This window comes from Solanum lycopersicum, chromosome 12, assembly GCF_036512215.1.
Source record: "Solanum lycopersicum chromosome 12, SLM_r2.1".
Classification (NCBI taxonomy): Eukaryota; Viridiplantae; Streptophyta; class Magnoliopsida; order Solanales; family Solanaceae; genus Solanum; species Solanum lycopersicum.
Window position 1 is genome coordinate 69,274,542 of NC_090811.1, and position 16,325 is coordinate 69,290,866.

A 16,325-nucleotide genomic window follows, 5' to 3' on the forward strand; every position below is an offset into this window, starting at 1 on the left:
TTAGTAATAGTAGGATAAATTTTTCTCTCACAAAAATTATGAGATATATAATTTTACTTATTATTATTATGTATTCGTACATTGAAGCGTTAATTTAGAATAATAAGTTAAAATTTATTTATATATATGTATGTCCATCAATGTCTATATACAAATTAAATTGCGTCGGTAGAAAATGGAAGTTTGTTAATTATCAAAACTGCTCAACTGTCTGCGCCAAAACGTAGGGGTAATTTTGTAAATTAAATATCCAACGATATATTCTAACCTCCCGCGTTGCTCCCTGTTTCTCACTCACATATTCAACTCTCCTCCGACGAGCGTCGCCGCCGCAGACTTTCCCGCCGGGAACCGGTTTACCTCTTCTCTCTGTCTTTCTGGTTTCTTATTTGGGCTTCTCCTTTCATTTTCATTTCTTTTCATTGCTTCATATTCATGAATTAACCAAACAGTTACTCTAATTGCTTTGGCCGAGTGCGTTGTTTCACTAGGGTTTTGGATGAAAATTGTTTTCAGTTTGGTTACTTCATCCGAAATTTACTTAGTTTTTTTCATTCTTCGTGTGATTCTCTTTGCTAAAAAATAATAATACTGAAATGGTGAATTCTGCTGTTAATTATGGTTGAATTGTTTGTTTAGATTATACAATTCTGCTGTTAATTGCTTTGTTCTTCATGTTTGGCTTAAAAGGTTCTTTATTCTGCATCAGATAATGAAAATTTGATTTTTTTTTATGAGCGGTAGTTGAATACATGTTCAGATTTTTGGATCTTCCTTTTACTTTTTGCTTATTTAGGTTTTAGTGTATATATATAGAGATTTTGAATACCCTGAATACAAGACTAGAGGTTAGCTTAGTGGTTAGGGGGATCAAAATTCACCTTGAGGTTCCAAGTTAATTCCAAACACTACGCTTTTATTTCTCGAATTCCCTAGTCTTGAACTGTCACTGGCCATACTTATGGTCTATATTGAAGGAGAGACTTGGCGTAATGTGTAAATTTGCCTCCATGTGACCAGATGGGTTTGAGGCGTGAAAATAGTCTCTTTCAGAAATGCAATGTAGCTTCGAGTCGTGGAAATAGCCTCTTGCAGCAATGCAAGGTTAGGCTACATACAATATACCCTTATGATCCATCCCTTCCTTGGAACGCGAGTATTGTGGTAGCTTAGTGCACCAACTGCATTTACGTTCCTTCCCTACTATTCTATCTGGTTGTAAATGTTGACCGTAGAAGCTATCTGTTATCTACACATTGCTTCTCATTTCCTCCATTTCCAATTACTTCACCCACTCCCCTAATCATTGCACCTTTTTCTAAGGGAAATACTCCATCGTTGACTTAAACCAGTAATCTTCTACAACAGCATTGAGATTATTTACTATGCTGAATAGGCGGGAAACTGATCTTTGAGGGGTCTATGCCCTAACACATCTTCCTTTTAAAAATATTTTTTTCTATCATCGCCCACTTTGATGTAAACATGCACTAAGAACATATCCTTTTTTTGGTAACTGGATTGTATTAATTACCAAGCAAGTATTTACGAACCAGCAAGTCTATAACTTAGTCTACTAATCTGAAAGGAAACTCTTTGAACACCAAACAAAACAAGGAAAAGAGCTATCCAATAATACGCAATAAGAAAAGCTACTGCTTGAGACATCAGAGTTCATCCTAATTGCTGTTCAGAAGCTGCAATTTATCAGCTTTCTCCTCATGGCGTCAGAAGCATGGACATTACATATTCAAGCTATCTCTTTTGCTATTTGTTTACATTGTTTCACCTTCCCTTCAAAAATCATAGCATTCCTTTCCTTCCATATAGTAAGTATAAACTCTGAATTGACCATCTTAATAAGAAGGGCCTGCTTGCTTCTCCCTTTAATTGCCTTCAATACAGTTTGGTACTGGAGCAACCGTTATTAGTTTCTGCAATTTGAAAAGTTACTTGTTCTTGTTTTCTTGAACTGCCTAGGTCAAGGTTGAAATTTAACTGGGATGAGCAATAACAGGCTAAATGGTCATTAGCTCAGATCAGCTTTTCAGGTACACTCAAGAAATACTATGAATATAGATGAAGTGGTGGATAACGTATGGCGGAGAAAACTGAAGAGTCGAAATTCTATACTTGTCTTAAGATTATCCATTAAATGAGAGTAGCATGTGAAAGGAAGTGGTAATTTTGTGGTTGCATTATCAGAAACTTCATTGTCCCAGCAATGGCATAAATAAAACTGCTGAAGTCCTTAATTTATGCATTTTATTTTCATGAACTTCTTTTTAGTCTGCAATTTTATACTGATTGATGTGGTATTTTGTAAATCTTAATCTGCAATTTTCTACTTTGTATATCAGCTTCTCTGCACATCAATTGATTCCTTGTTTTACCATTATTAGGTTATAGTCAATCAGTGTTATATCCAGTGCCAGTCAAGGTGATGCCTGCTATGAAGGTTCAGATACTAACTTTTTCTGGTTCATACTCTTTGTCTGCATGTTGTCTATATCAATTTAACTTACAGAGATATTATGTCGAGTGATATCATATGCTGTGCTATATACTTATAATAATTATATTATGTGCTATACAAGTTACATTTTTTGTTCTACATATTTGAATCTCAATAATTTCTGCTCCCTCTTGGTATTTTTGTAATCAATGAAGCAACATAACTAGACCTCTAAAGGAGAAGATTTGGTGCGAGGCATTTGGTAAAGTCAGGACGTTTTGATATACTGCAAATTAAATAATAAATTGACAGCTGCTGTAGTGACTCCAGTAAAGCCAAAAGACTAGCTAGCAGCTAGCCAGTGACTTGAATTCAAGTCTGAGTTCAGTTCCTATCGAGGATAAAAGTGGGAATATTTATTTTGGAAGCATTAGTTTCTTCATTACCGCGGTGGGGACGAGTTCGCTTTTTCTACTTTCCATGGGTTAGGGGTGGGTGGTGTTTGCAGGTTTCGATTGGAACTCCAATTTGTCAAAATGCATTTTTCACAGCTTTAAATCATAAAATGCCCACTCCCTTGGACATGGTGATGTCCACTTAAATAATAGAATTGGGCATCCGAGTGTTGAAGACCAGAAAGAGTCAAATACGAGCATTCCTAGTGGACAATCGAGGAAACAAAACTTTCCTCCGAAGCTAATTAGGGATTCCTTTTTTCCCGGTTAATAATTAGGGGTTCCATTGCAATATATTTTCCTTGTAGTTCTACTCCAATTCAAGAAGTCTGAAACTTTTTCAAGTTGGTGATTCAGTAGCTTTTAGAACATATAATTTCTTATTCTGCTGGCTGGTTTGTCTGATTTAGGCATTTGCTTTTGTCTCCACATTCGTCCTTCATGTTTGCGAAATGTGAAGAAGAGAGTTTAATGATTTTTAATCCTGTTCGATTTAAATATATAGGAAATTGAGATACTCTTTTATGTTATTTGCATGACTAGCTAATATAGGCGAACATAGTGGATATGTAATCCTTGATTTCAATCCATCCACTACAAACTTCCAGTCCTATGTGATGGTTCCATTTTCCTTTTTCCTATTTATTTTAGTGAAAGATCCTTGCATTTTATGTTGGCCTGAGATGCACCCAAGGGGGTGTGTGGCTTAGTGGTTAATGAAGTGGTTGAAAAACCATGAGATCTTGGGTTAAAATCCTAGTGGATGCAAAAAACATGGGGCAATTTCTTTCCATTTGGTTATGTGGCACGTGCCTTGGGCCATGTCCTTATGCTGATTGTGAAATTTTTTTGCCCGTAGTGCCGACAATGTTTGTTGGAACATTTTTTGAGTTAAATTTTGTAGTAGTTTTTATTTGATTATTATATTTGTAATTATTTTGATAATATATTGTAGCTAGAAAGATCCACTTAATGTAATTACAAAGCCCATTCCTTTTGTTTTTTTGGATGTTGGATTGTATTTAAGAAAAAATGGTTCTCTATGATTTAGTTCTTGAGCTTCTTTTACTTATTGACATATATAAAAAGTTGGGAATGCCATTGCTGATTCCGATCGTCTCAATCAATTGATTGGGAAGAGATTACTTTAGAATGCAAAAAAATATATCATCTTGTTAATATGCCTTTTTCTTTCCGTGGCCAGACTGCTATTCATGGTGGGATTGGGCACGTATTCAGCAAACTAATAAAGGAGATTGGTGATCCTGTTGACTTTGAACTTCCAGATTGGTTAAATAAATGGCAGTCAATGCCCTATACCTTTATTAAGCGCAGTATCCTTTCATTTGATGGTCTTGATATTTGTGACCTATGATATTCTTCACCTATCTATTAGATGTTCTTTCATATTGTGATAGTTTACATCTTACACGTACACTGTTCACTTCTGCATCTCTTGGATAAGATCTTTGTGCTTCATCTCATTTCCTTTTTCATTAAGGTTTTCTGTCTGACCTTCATAGTCCTTTATCTTTGTGATCTTTCTTTGTATCCTCTTTTTTTTCCTCTTCTGTTGGTATTAACTACTTGAAGATATATACCTCACTAAGAAGGTAAAGCGACGTCTGGAAGATGATGGTATATTTTGTTCCTGCAGCTCAACGGCAGAAACTTCTGTTGTGTGTGGCAAGGATTGTCTCTGTGGGTGAGGATGATTTTGATTAAGTTCCGTTGGCTGTCAGTAAACTGGAGAAGTGTTACATACATTTGTGGAAATATCAGCTCTATACATTAATTATTCTGGATGGTTCTTTAGCTGATAGCTTCCTGCTGTTACGTGCATTCCCTTTTCCGTTAAAGTCTTGTGTGAATATATTATATATAGCATGTTTTAGGTTCTTAGGCGTTTATACTTTTAATATAAATCCCAGTGACATTTTTGCTTATATTCTTGTGTTAGTCTTCTAGTCGTTCATTAGCTCCATGGTGTAATTTCTAGCTGCAGACCTAGAGGAGGCAACATAAAAGGTTTAGGTTTTGTGGATAAGATGAGGGAAGTGAGACTGAGAAGGTTTGGGCATTCGAAGAGGAAGTGCACAGAGGCCCAGTGAGGAGGTGTGAAAGGTTGGCCAGAGTGGGTTTTAGGAGAGGTAGAGGTAGGCCAAAGACGTATTTGGGAGAGGTGATTAAACAAGACATGGTTCAACTCTATCTTTCCGAGGACATGATCTTAGAGTTGTGGAGGTCGTTAATTAGGGTAGAAGGTGATTAGATAGTTGAGCATTGTCTCATTTCCTAGCCGGATAGGTTGGTGCATTGTATCTAACCCAAATAAAAACATAATCAAGACTATATATAAAAACTATAAACACCCTAGCTTTTTGTATTCTTAATTTCATACACATGCATTTGACATATTCTAATGCTTTAGTGATTCATGACCTTTAAATACTCTTAATCAATTTAAAATGTGTAAAAATAAATATAACGAAAAGAGAAAGGTTTGTTTCAATATATTCTTTATATACATAAATTAATTCACTTTATATATATAAGAAAAATAATTTTGTTCCTATCGAAAATAGTATTTCTACCTCTCAAGATAAGAATAAGATTTGCATACACGATTTTTCTCAGATTCTACTTATGAAATTATACTTGCTATGTTATTACTGAATTTCACAACAACTTCATTTATATGTTTGTCTATTGATCTTAGCCACTAATATATCTTCTTCATTTGATTTGTTATTATAAGTCAAATTAATGGACATTGGGGTCTACAATTAGGAAGAAGAACTGTAGTATTTATTACGTGGAATGTTCTTTTCCATGCAACTAGCTAGACTTATGCGTGTATAAAGAAGGATTGAAGTTATATACGCTTAACATACAAAATCTTTTTGCAGTGTAGTTTAGCTTATTATAACATGTCCCTTTTTGTATTATCATGTTATTACTTAATATTTGTCATAAAACTTTACTTGTAATTACTTAACAAATTACGTATTATTAATGCATAAGACTTGAACTCGTAAATAACGATTAAACCTTAGTTTTCTTTCCCCTCTAGGTTCACACATGCACTGACTTGAGATGCATGTTGTACTAGAAATATAAAATTCCACACCATACAAAAGTACTAATTGTCAAAAGGGATCAAAAGGCCATGGATGAGTTGACAATCATACTACTACAAGTCTTCTAATGCTTTAACTAGATGGAGTAGGAACTCTAACTAGAAAATTTTAAAAAAGATAAATGGAAGTGTAGTAATCGAGATTCAAACTTATAATCTAAAGCAACTTTCGAAGTATCTTCATTCATACACAAAGAGTTCCTCTTGTATTAGGCGATTCAACTAACCTTGTATATTGGTAGGAGATGTGACACATCTCGTAGACCAAAATTCTTCTTTCGAGTTTCTTAGATTTGTGCCCTGTCCCATTGAAACTCTTTTAGTTTTGGATAGTGTTCTAATTTGTGTCACTTCTAGTCTTGCTACTATTTCTATTTTATGAACATCATGTATTATATGATCATATGTTATGTTTGGCATGAAAAAATGTATATATGAACAATTTCTTATCAGTTAAATCTAAAATTTAACTGCTAAACACCAAACACGGATTTACTGAAAATCGACAATAAATATCTTATTGGTTTGGTTACCGGTTTAGCCTGTTCACAAACTGAAAATTGATAAACCGAACCGACCGAAGCACACCCCTACATGTGACTAGTCTAGGCATTCATTTTCTTACATTTTAGATCGTTATGGTTTTATTTATTTTTTGGTTACTCTTATATTGTTCTAGATCTCTTTGGCAGTTCTTTTAGACGTGTTATATATATTTGCTTGATAAAAGGATAATCAGCTTAAAGATTTTATTTCAGCATTTTATTTGGGAAATTTGATACAGCTTTAGAGAAGTGTGTAATTTGTTTGACTTTTCGTAAATTTTACAGCATAATGTTGTCTAGCTGCTCCTCGGGTTGTAAATGTGGGAGTTCTTGTCTGAATAAGCCATTCCATCAACGTCCTGTGAAGAAGATGAAATTAGTGAAGGTAGACACTTAAAGAACTTCGAGCTGCTTCAGATAGTTGAACAAATATCCCCTGATGGATGCATTTTAACTACTTGATTGTTTTTAACTACTTCTCATTGAGATGACTGTTTGTGATGCCTTGTGGTGACTTTTGTAATTCTGAATTGTTCTATTTTGCAGTACCTCATTGGTACTCGCTTCAATAAATTTTACTTAAATTACCCAAATAAAATTGTTTTAAACTTCTTTGGAACCTTTGATATTTATCTTTCTCAAAAGAAGAACCTTTGTTGGACTAGAAAGTTGACCATTGACCTTGAGCTGTGATTTTGCCATAGCATAGACTTTCACTTCCTTGTATTTCTCAATTGAATTATACTTTTTTATGTGATTACTACCAACACATATGATAATTGTCCGATGTGGGTTATTGTTGATTATAGTGTGTCAGACTCAATATATATTTGTAAATTTCACACTGGCTGAGAATTTCTATAGCTGGCAAATAGAATGGAATAAGGTAAAATGGTTATAACTTTGGGAGGAAATCCATACTCATTGCGAAATGTTTCTTTGAATATCTTTTTTTACAATGATGTATCTTTTAATGTCTAAATGACTGGTTTTAGTATATGTTTTGTTTAGTATCTAAATTGTTTGATTTATAACCGGAAAATAATGTGTTCACAATTATTTAGTATTGATTAATATTGAAGTATATTACCACACATATCTAATGCATGATTCTAGTTTTAAGTTTTGAATAAGAATGTCAATTTCACATGTATTCAGAAAGTTTAGAACATTATGAACAGAACATGAAAACCTAGGACAAAAAATGCATAAACCATACGAATGAAGAAGATGAAGTGCAATAACAAAACTTGCACTTTTTCTTCGCTGAAACAATACCGTTAGGAGGAGGTCTTTATTTAACACACATTCGGAGCTTTTTGAATCTGGGAAAAAATACGTAGTTTTGATTTGAGATCGAACGAACCGTCCAAAGACAAATACCAAAATTGCAATTAACTTTAACAAAAGTATTCTAGACTTGCAAGTACACCCAACAATTATGGAGGATTTTATCAGCCTCAAAAGGCATTTTCTGGATCATGCCTAGGAAAGTGACTGAGGCCTTAATGAGCTGGGAGGAAGAGGGGGTCCCTGCAAAAGACAGAAGTAGATGGAGAATTATCCCTAGTGCTATATGGTGGGTTATCTGGAAAGAGAGGAATTCAACATGTGTTGAGAGCATACTGAACAATGTGCAGAAAGTTAAACTTAACTACTACTTTTTTAGTTTTTTGGTGTAATCAGTTATACTCAAATGAAACTATCTCTTATTATTGATGTTCTAGACTCAATTTGATCATAGAGCAGAGAAAATTGGAGTACACTTGTATTTAAGGTTTCAATACAACCCATTTGTTGTTTTGTGGTATAATACAAAGTTACCAAGTTAAAAAAAAAATATTTTGGACTTGGATAAATTTTCATCCTAGTGAATAGTCTCTTTCTATTCCTTTCTTGACAGTTGTTTCACCAAGTAAAGAAGCTCTTGAGTTCCCCATTTCAATTTTCATCAAAGTGTTGTCTAGAAATTCTTAAAGATAGAATGAATAGAAGTTTCACCAATTTTCTAGCACTTTGTACTCTTCATTTTCTGCATCTATTGGATGCCATCAATGAAATCAATTACTTTCATGAAAAACAAGAGAAAATGAAGGAAGTTCTATCAATGTTCTTGTTTGTGGTTTATTTCTTTAAGGGTTGCTGAATTATCCATGTGACGGTTGCAATTCCCTTATTCCTTCATTTTGGTTTACTTCTGCTTAAGTTTGTCTACTGCCAATTTTATTACCAGGAAAATACTGCCTAAAATTAGTCACCTAGAGAATTATGACTTTCCTTGTCATCAAGATAGAGACACTCATCCTACATCTGTTTTTGACCTAAACAGTGAATACCATTCTAACTTGGTCTCATTAACTTTTAGACCCTGAGCATGAGTGAAAAAATCAATGTTAAACACTGCATAGATGAACCTGATGTCTGATTATTTGTAGAGAATATCTGTAGAGCAGTCTTAGAGTTGTTACATTAAGAAAAAGGACGTCCAGAGGGGAGTGATTGTTTAATCTGTTTATTGTGTCATTTTGTGTCTCTCATGTATTTTGAAAGAAATTAGAAGAGGTTACATTATCATCTTTATTTCTTTGCTTTCTTTTAAAAAGTGTACAACGATCATATTCTTCCTCAAACTTTTGGTCATTATATACATGGTTGGTCAAGTTTGTTGACATGTAACATGCAGACTGAAAAATGTGGCTCTGGAATTGTGGCAGATGAAGATATCAAACGAGGAGACTTTGTTATAGAGTATGTTGGAGAAGGTGAGTTATTTCACTTTTTGATTATATTTTGAGGAATAATTTATGTTTTGTGCATTCTGAACTTCATTTAGCAAGGAAATATGCTTACCACTGCAGTTATTGATGACAAAACATGTGAAGAGAGGCTTTGGAAAATGAAGCATAGTGGAGAAACAAACTTCTACTTGTGTGAAATCAATCGGGATATGGTGATTGATGCCACTTACAAGGGCAACAAATCCCGATACATTAATCATAGTTGTTGTCCAAATACTGAGATGCAGAAATGGTATAGAAATAGCTAAATAATTAATCGTACTTCTATATTCTCAACCTCCATTCCCAGAGATTCAACTCTATATTACATTTCATTTCCATGTCCGCCTTTTTCTTTTAGGATGATTGATGGTGAAACAAGAATTGGCATATTTGCAACACGAGACATTAAAAGGGGCGAGCATCTGACCTATGATTACCAGTATGAAGCTGCTCTTTAATTTTACTTATTTCTTTTCCACCTGTAAGGTGTGCAGTGTGTTATTCTTCTGAGAGATTAAATAAACCTTCTTGGAATGTACATTGCATTTGAATCTAACAAGTGTAGCAGGTTTGTTCAGTTTGGTGCAGATCAAGATTGCCACTGTGGTGCTGTAAGATGTAGGCGAAAGCTGGGCGTTAAACCTAACAAACCAAAACTCCCTGCTTCAGATACCGCATTAAAGATAGTGGCATGTCAGGTGGCTGCCACCTCTCCCAAATTGAAAGCACTTCTATCTACACGTCATGTATGTATCTCTTACAATATCTGTAACTTGAGTCTTGAGAGATTTGGAAACATTTGTGTGATTCTTGATGAGCTTCAGTAATTTGCTTTGGAATTTTTACCAATAATAGTTATTATTGGCTTGGAAGTTTCTTGACTAGATGCATATTTCCGTGTATGAGAACTTATTTTTACTGGTTTCCTGTGATTCAATTGATAAAGGAGGTGGCTATTGTACTTCTATTCACTCAATTATCTTTCTTCAGTTCCTGTGTTTAGTTTGAAGGTAGACAAGAAGTTCTCCTAAGTTACAATCTAAGAAAAAGTAGTGTCCTTGATTTTTCTAGCCAGTTGGACAGACCCGTAGAAGAACCCTATTCTGATGCCTAATAATGAGACCATGAAGATTAATCTTCCTATGCATATGACAAGATTTTTTCTGAATTGAAATGTCATAAATACTTATACTAAGAGGAATAGTTTGGATCATCAACAACAACACACCCAATATAGTCCCACGGGTGGGGTCTGGGGGAGGTAGAGTGTACGCAGACCTTACCCCAGACCTTGGCAGATAGAGAGGCTATTTCTGGTAGACCCTAGTCTCAAGGGAGAGGAATAGCTTGGATCATGAGGGTAAATGCGCGTGTCTGTTGGGTGGGGTTTGGGTGTTTTTTTTTTGGTAGAAGGGCAAGGGCTGCAGGATAGCACATAAAGTGTGTTCTGAGTTGGATGATCAACAGAGTCTAATTTTGTTTGGCAGTGGCTGGTATCCTCATAGACTCAGATTTTCCATTACTGAGTTAAGATTGTAGATGTGTCTCAGTTTTACAAACTTAGATGATAAAGGTGTAGACCTGGATTCCTGAGGAACCACGATCTATAGCTTCACCAGTCAGGAGATATGATTTGGGCAACTTTAGTGCTTATTCTTAGTTACAGTGTAATAAAAAAGCTCCTAATTAACTAGTCATCTCGTATCTAAAATTGATTAAAAGAAATGAGAACATAGTTGAAGGAAATAATATAGCTACTTGTTCTTTCCTTTTTATTAGTCTCTCTGCTTTTCTGCCATTATTTGCAGTATGTCATAAGGATCAAAGGAGTTGCATCTGCTATGTTCCTTAAATAGGAAATTTTAAATGAAAGTAATAAACCCCTTAAATACATGTAATACAAAACATATTGGTTTATATTTATTCATCACTATGTGTTCGAATCTTGAACATTTTGCTTTTCAATAATGAACATGATAACATTATTTAATCTTTTCACCAGGTTTATCAAACTGGAGTTCCACGAATAGGTAGGCTACTCTTGTTTGCAACTTACTTGACTTTTACATTGGTGACCTTAGTTTATCTTCTATTTAACTTGTATCCTCCTTATTCAGGAAGCTCAGTTTATGATTCTGACATAAAAATAAGGCGACCTCGTAGTTGCATTGGCCAAGTTATAAGAATAATTCGCTCCTCTAAAACAAGGTATGTGATACTTCTGCAAATTTGATTTATAGGGGCATTCAGAGTGTTCCATATTGATGATGAAAGTGGGTCGTTGTCTTCTTATTTTAGACAATTCTCACTTCTTGAATTAACTTTTGAGGTTGAGTTAGGTCAAATTTCATTTTTTAACATGGTATTAAAGTAAGATACGTCCTATTGCTGAAATTATCCAATTGTGAGCCTCTAAGTTATGTTATTTCATGCTCTAAATGTCTTGCCTGGACGTAGGGGGAGTGTTAGTATGTCCCAATTGGTTGAGGGAGTGTATTGTTGTTTCCTATAAAGATTTTTGACGATCCTTGCCTCTTTTGGTTTAGTTTTTGGGTTGATTTAGGTCCAAATTTAATTTTAGTAGGCAAAATAGTTTCTCTTTCTTACTCCACAAGTCTTTTTTGATCCATCTGGAAAATCTCATGTCCAAAAACAAAAGTGTCTGACATCCTTTTCAAGAGAGACGGGACTGATCCTGAAAGAGAGGTCCTTCTTTATGGTTATGGGATGAGATCAGATCACTTTGTTTGGTTTTGACTTGAAATGGAGTTTAAGAAAATAAAAAAATGACTTTTGAATCTTGTGGTTTTGAACTAAAGGTATGTAATTTGTACCAAAATGTCTTTTATTCTTGTGGTTTTAAACATGTTATGTGGATACTTAGAACTAAAGAGTTAAAAAAAAGAAGTCAAACAAATTGAAACGGGTGGAGTAGCTAAGATTCTAATGAAGTTTCTCACAGGAAACCCTTTCTTCAGTTGGCCACTTTTCTTTGGGCTTCTTTTTTTTTTTTTTTGCTTGTTCAATTTTAACTTCTTTCAGATCCCATTGCTAAGGACTTCTATATACTCTGTGTTCCCCAGGTCCTTTGGAATTGTAAAACGGTTTGATGCCATCACCAAAAAACATTTTGTAAGGAAGCTGTATTTTTTTTTGTTGTTGTATAATGGACTTGTTTGGCTGATGATTTCTGTTTTAACCTCCCCATCTCCTAACAGATCATGTTTGAAGATGGCTGTGTTCAGTACCTTGACCTGTCAAAAGAAGATTGGGAATTCTGTAACTTTCTTGAGTAATCGGGTAAGCAAAATTCAAAATTTTGAAATTATTACATGTATGATCTCTTTGTTTGAGTTCTGTTTCCTTTCCTGTTTAATTAGTGTAGTGGAAATTCCTGGAAAAAAATATTTTTTTATTTTGAAGTGGTCCTCAATAAGAGAGGTGTCCATGTGATGTTAGTGAAAGAAATTATAGTAATTAATTCACTGAAAGCTGGCCGTGAGCATTTACGGGAATATACTTGAAGCTAGAAAATGATTGATTTCACTGTGGTTCTTCTGTGTTTTAAAAATAACTAATCATATGAAGTTGAATTCTGAAGTTACTACCTGGCTTCCCAACCTCTTCCCTGAAAAGGACCATATGAGAAAAGGGTGGGGCAGGACGTGAAGTGGCATTCGTATCTCCTTGGTACCTTTTCATCAATTTCTTTGATCTTGTGTCCAAGTTTGATCACGAACTCTTAAGACATGCTTATGGTGATCAAACTCCAGATACATATATCAAATATCTCACTTCTGTGTACTTTGCAGCTCTGCCTATGTTAACTACTGAATGCGGGAAGATATACTTCGGGAAAAAAAGGCATCAACTGCTCAGAACATTTTTAAATCATTTTCTCAGAACTTTAGATGTTGAGTGATCAGTTTATGTGTGCTTACCTCTTCTGTACTATTTCAAGCAATTGTGGAGTCAGAAGACAATCAAACACAGCCCAGCTAGTTTCTTAACCTCCAAATTCATTTCCTGGTGATTCCACAATGGATCTTTCTCATAGACAAAAACCTACTATCTAGTCTCTGTGGTGACATTCTAATTATCAGTCATCTTAACATGTCCCTTCAGTGGCTTTCCTGAACCAACATCTATACAGAAATGGCATTGTCCAGTAGTTGTATCAAACTAAAAAGCATATTTAGGTAAATTCGTGCCTCAGTGCCCTTCTTGTCATGCTTGCTTTCATTTACACTTTCAACTATCTTTCCTACAAAGCTTGATTCACTAAATTAACTATCTTAACAAGTGACCCTCGAGAGACAGGATTGCCAATTATGTTAAGCTAAATTATGTTCCTTGCTAGAACCTTCAAGTATCATGGTAAGCTTCTTAACTGTTTGTGCAAAGCGTCATGACAAGTATCATTGATAGATTGAGAGCTAATGAGGAGAAGATAAATGCATTTGTCTACAGAATACAAAACTCTGTTCAGTTGGGATACCCAGATTATTATGTGTTTCCTTAAAACTGTTATCCCAAAGAGAGCTTTATGTGGTTACAGACTGACCTATTGTTGTGCAGGTATTAGCAGTGAGGACAAGGAGATGCTCTAGAGGATGTCATTGTGTCCAGATCCGCAACATCGAATGTCCATGTTGTACCAAATGTATAAGTTTCATTTTACAGCTTTTTAGTAATAATGCTGCAATTTCTGATGATATAAGCATTAAACAAAAGATAGAAACATTCTTTACAATGTAGCATAGCAAATGCACCTAAAGTGTATCATAAACAATTCTTTATGCTGTCTCACTAATCATGCTTCTTTGTCAAAATATCAAATGGTATTGTAATTGGCTTGATCACTATAGGAAACCTTTGTACTTCCAAGCCAAAGTAAGCATCATGAGTATGGTACTTTGGAGGCTGACTATCTGGTTGCTAAATGTCACCATTATTGGCGACTAAATGGCCGCTAAAAGTCATGAATCTGGTTGCGGAAAGTGATTAACCTGGTCGCGAAAAGATATGAACCTAGTCGCTAGTATCTGGTTGCTAAAAGATATGAAATCTGGTCGCTAAAAGATATGAATCTGGTCGCTAAAAGATATGAATCTGGTCGCCAAAAGTGATAAATGTAGTCGCTAAAAGTCATGAATCTGGTCGTTAAAATTGATTAAATCTGGTCGCTAAAAGATGTGAATCTGGTCAGTAAAAGTTATGATTGTGGTCGTTAAAAGTTATGAATCCGACCGCTAAAAGTGATGAATGTAGTCGCTAAAAGTCATGAATCTGGTCGCTGAAAGATATGAATCTGGTCGCTAAAAGTGATGAACATAGTCGCTAAAAGTCATGAATGTGGTCGTTAAAAGTTATGAATCTAGTCGCTAAAAGATATGAATCTGGTCGTTAAAAGTGATGAATCTGGTCGTTAAAAGTTATGAATCTGGTCGCTAAAAGATATGAATCTGGTCGCTAAAAGTTATGAATCTGGTCGTTAAAAGTTATCTGGTCGCTAAAAGATATGAATCTGGTCGCTAAAAGTCATGAATCTGGTCGCTAAAAGATATAATCTGGTCGCGAAAAGTGATGAATCTGGTCGCTAAAAGTGAAGAATCTGGTCGCTAAAATTACTATTAGTTGTCCACTAAATCATATAAATTAGCAGCTAAAAAGGGATGAATGGAAACTAAAACCGCTACTAAATCATATAAATTAGCCGCTAAAAATAGAATAAATGGAAACTATAACCTCCTCTAATTATTATAAAGGCACCGCAAAAAGTACATTTTCATATGTGGTAACTATAATCATAGGTCATTACATTGGTCGTTATTGACACCCATAAAAAAGTTTGATAAAAATATAGTCATATAACCAAAAATCCATGGATTATACCACATGAAAAATGAAAAAATCAGTAATTTTCGTTTAGACGTTGTTTGCACTTGAAATTTCAAGTGTTAACCCCTATAAAGCAATGCACACCATTAATAAGGTCGTCACAAACGTCCACGAGCAAAAAATTATCAGGATCACATATCACCTAAAATCAATGGACTATACACGAAAAAAAGGAAAAATTCATATTTCTCGTTCCATTACTCGTTTGAACTTGAAAATTCTAACATTTTCCCTTCTAGACCAACTCATGTCATTAAATGAAGTTGTCACTGATGCCCACAAAAATATTGGACCTAAAAATCATCGGCATCATATATCACCACAAATACATGGAGTATAACACACAAAAGATGGGGAAAATAGTATTTCCATTTTGATCCTCTTTTGAAGTTGAAAATGTTGTGCCCACAAAAATTTTGACCAAAAAAACGTCGGAATCACATATTACCAAAACTTCATGAACTGCGCACAAGAAAAATAGAAAAAGCAGTAATTCTCATTCCAGGCCTCGTTTCAAATTGAAATTTTCTATGTTTTTCCCCGAACCAACATACGCAATTAAATAGGTTGTGAGAGACACCCTCAAAAAAATTGGCCAAAAACTATCAAAATCACATATCAACCAAATTCATGGACTATAGCACACGAAAAATAGAAAATTGATATTTTCCGTTATGGGCCTCATTTGATCTTGAAATATCGATGTTTTTCCCCCAGACAAATGCACACCATTAATAAGGTTGTCTCGAACGCCGGCAAAGAAATCGGCCAAGAAATCGTCAGGGTCACATATAACCCAAAGTTCATGGACTAAAACACGAAAAAAATCGATATTTTCTGCTCTAGGCATCATTTGAACTTCAAAATGTGGAAGTTTACCCATTCGGACCTACACACACCATTTTATAGTTCATCACAGATGCGCACAAAAGAATTCATCCAAAAAAATAACAGATCATATATCACAGAAATTCATGAATTATATCACACGAAAAATAGAAAAAATAGTTTTCGTGTTCCAGGCCTCATTTACCTTGAAAATTTTAATGT

At 34.7% G+C, this 16,325-nt stretch overlaps 1 protein-coding gene across 3 annotated transcripts; it reads left to right on the forward strand.

The window, feature by feature from the left end:
- Window positions 1–152: 152 nt before the first annotated feature.
- LOC101268081 (histone-lysine N-methyltransferase ASHH3-like) lies at window positions 153–14,206 on the forward strand. 3 transcript variants are annotated; one of them, XR_011213097.1, is made up of 15 exons: window positions 154–354; window positions 1,981–2,051; window positions 2,403–2,458; window positions 4,115–4,244; window positions 4,504–4,615; window positions 6,880–6,979; window positions 9,278–9,356; window positions 9,453–9,624; window positions 9,733–9,813; window positions 9,943–10,120; window positions 11,377–11,404; window positions 11,492–11,582; window positions 12,458–12,506; window positions 12,593–13,064; window positions 13,187–14,206. XR_011213097.1 is itself a non-coding variant. In XM_004252795.5 (15 exons), exons 3-14 carry the CDS (start codon window positions 2,444–2,446, stop codon window positions 12,668–12,670), a joined length of 1,113 nt encoding a protein of 370 aa, XP_004252843.1. In that variant the 5' UTR covers window positions 154–354; window positions 1,981–2,051; window positions 2,403–2,443; the 3' UTR covers window positions 12,671–12,674; window positions 13,953–14,206. The 3 variants fall into 3 exon arrangements, 2 of the variants coding, with proteins under 2 accessions (XP_010314671.1, XP_004252843.1); XM_004252795.5 differs by having other exon boundaries at window positions 12,593–12,674; window positions 13,953–14,206; XM_010316369.3 differs by lacking the exon at window positions 1,981–2,051 and having other exon boundaries at window positions 153–354; window positions 12,593–12,674; window positions 13,953–14,206.
- Window positions 14,207–16,325: the final 2,119 nt, after the last annotated feature.

Excerpts from the sequence above, each read along its gene's own strand:
- LOC101268081 (XM_010316369.3), top strand. Across the intron at positions 6,980-9,277 it reads AGAAGATGAAATTAGTGAAG|ACTGAAAAATGTGGCTCTGG; the intron begins GTAGACACTTAA and ends TGTAACATGCAG. Across the intron at positions 10,121-11,376 it reads CACTTCTATCTACACGTCAT|GTTTATCAAACTGGAGTTCC; the intron begins GTATGTATCTCT and ends TCTTTTCACCAG.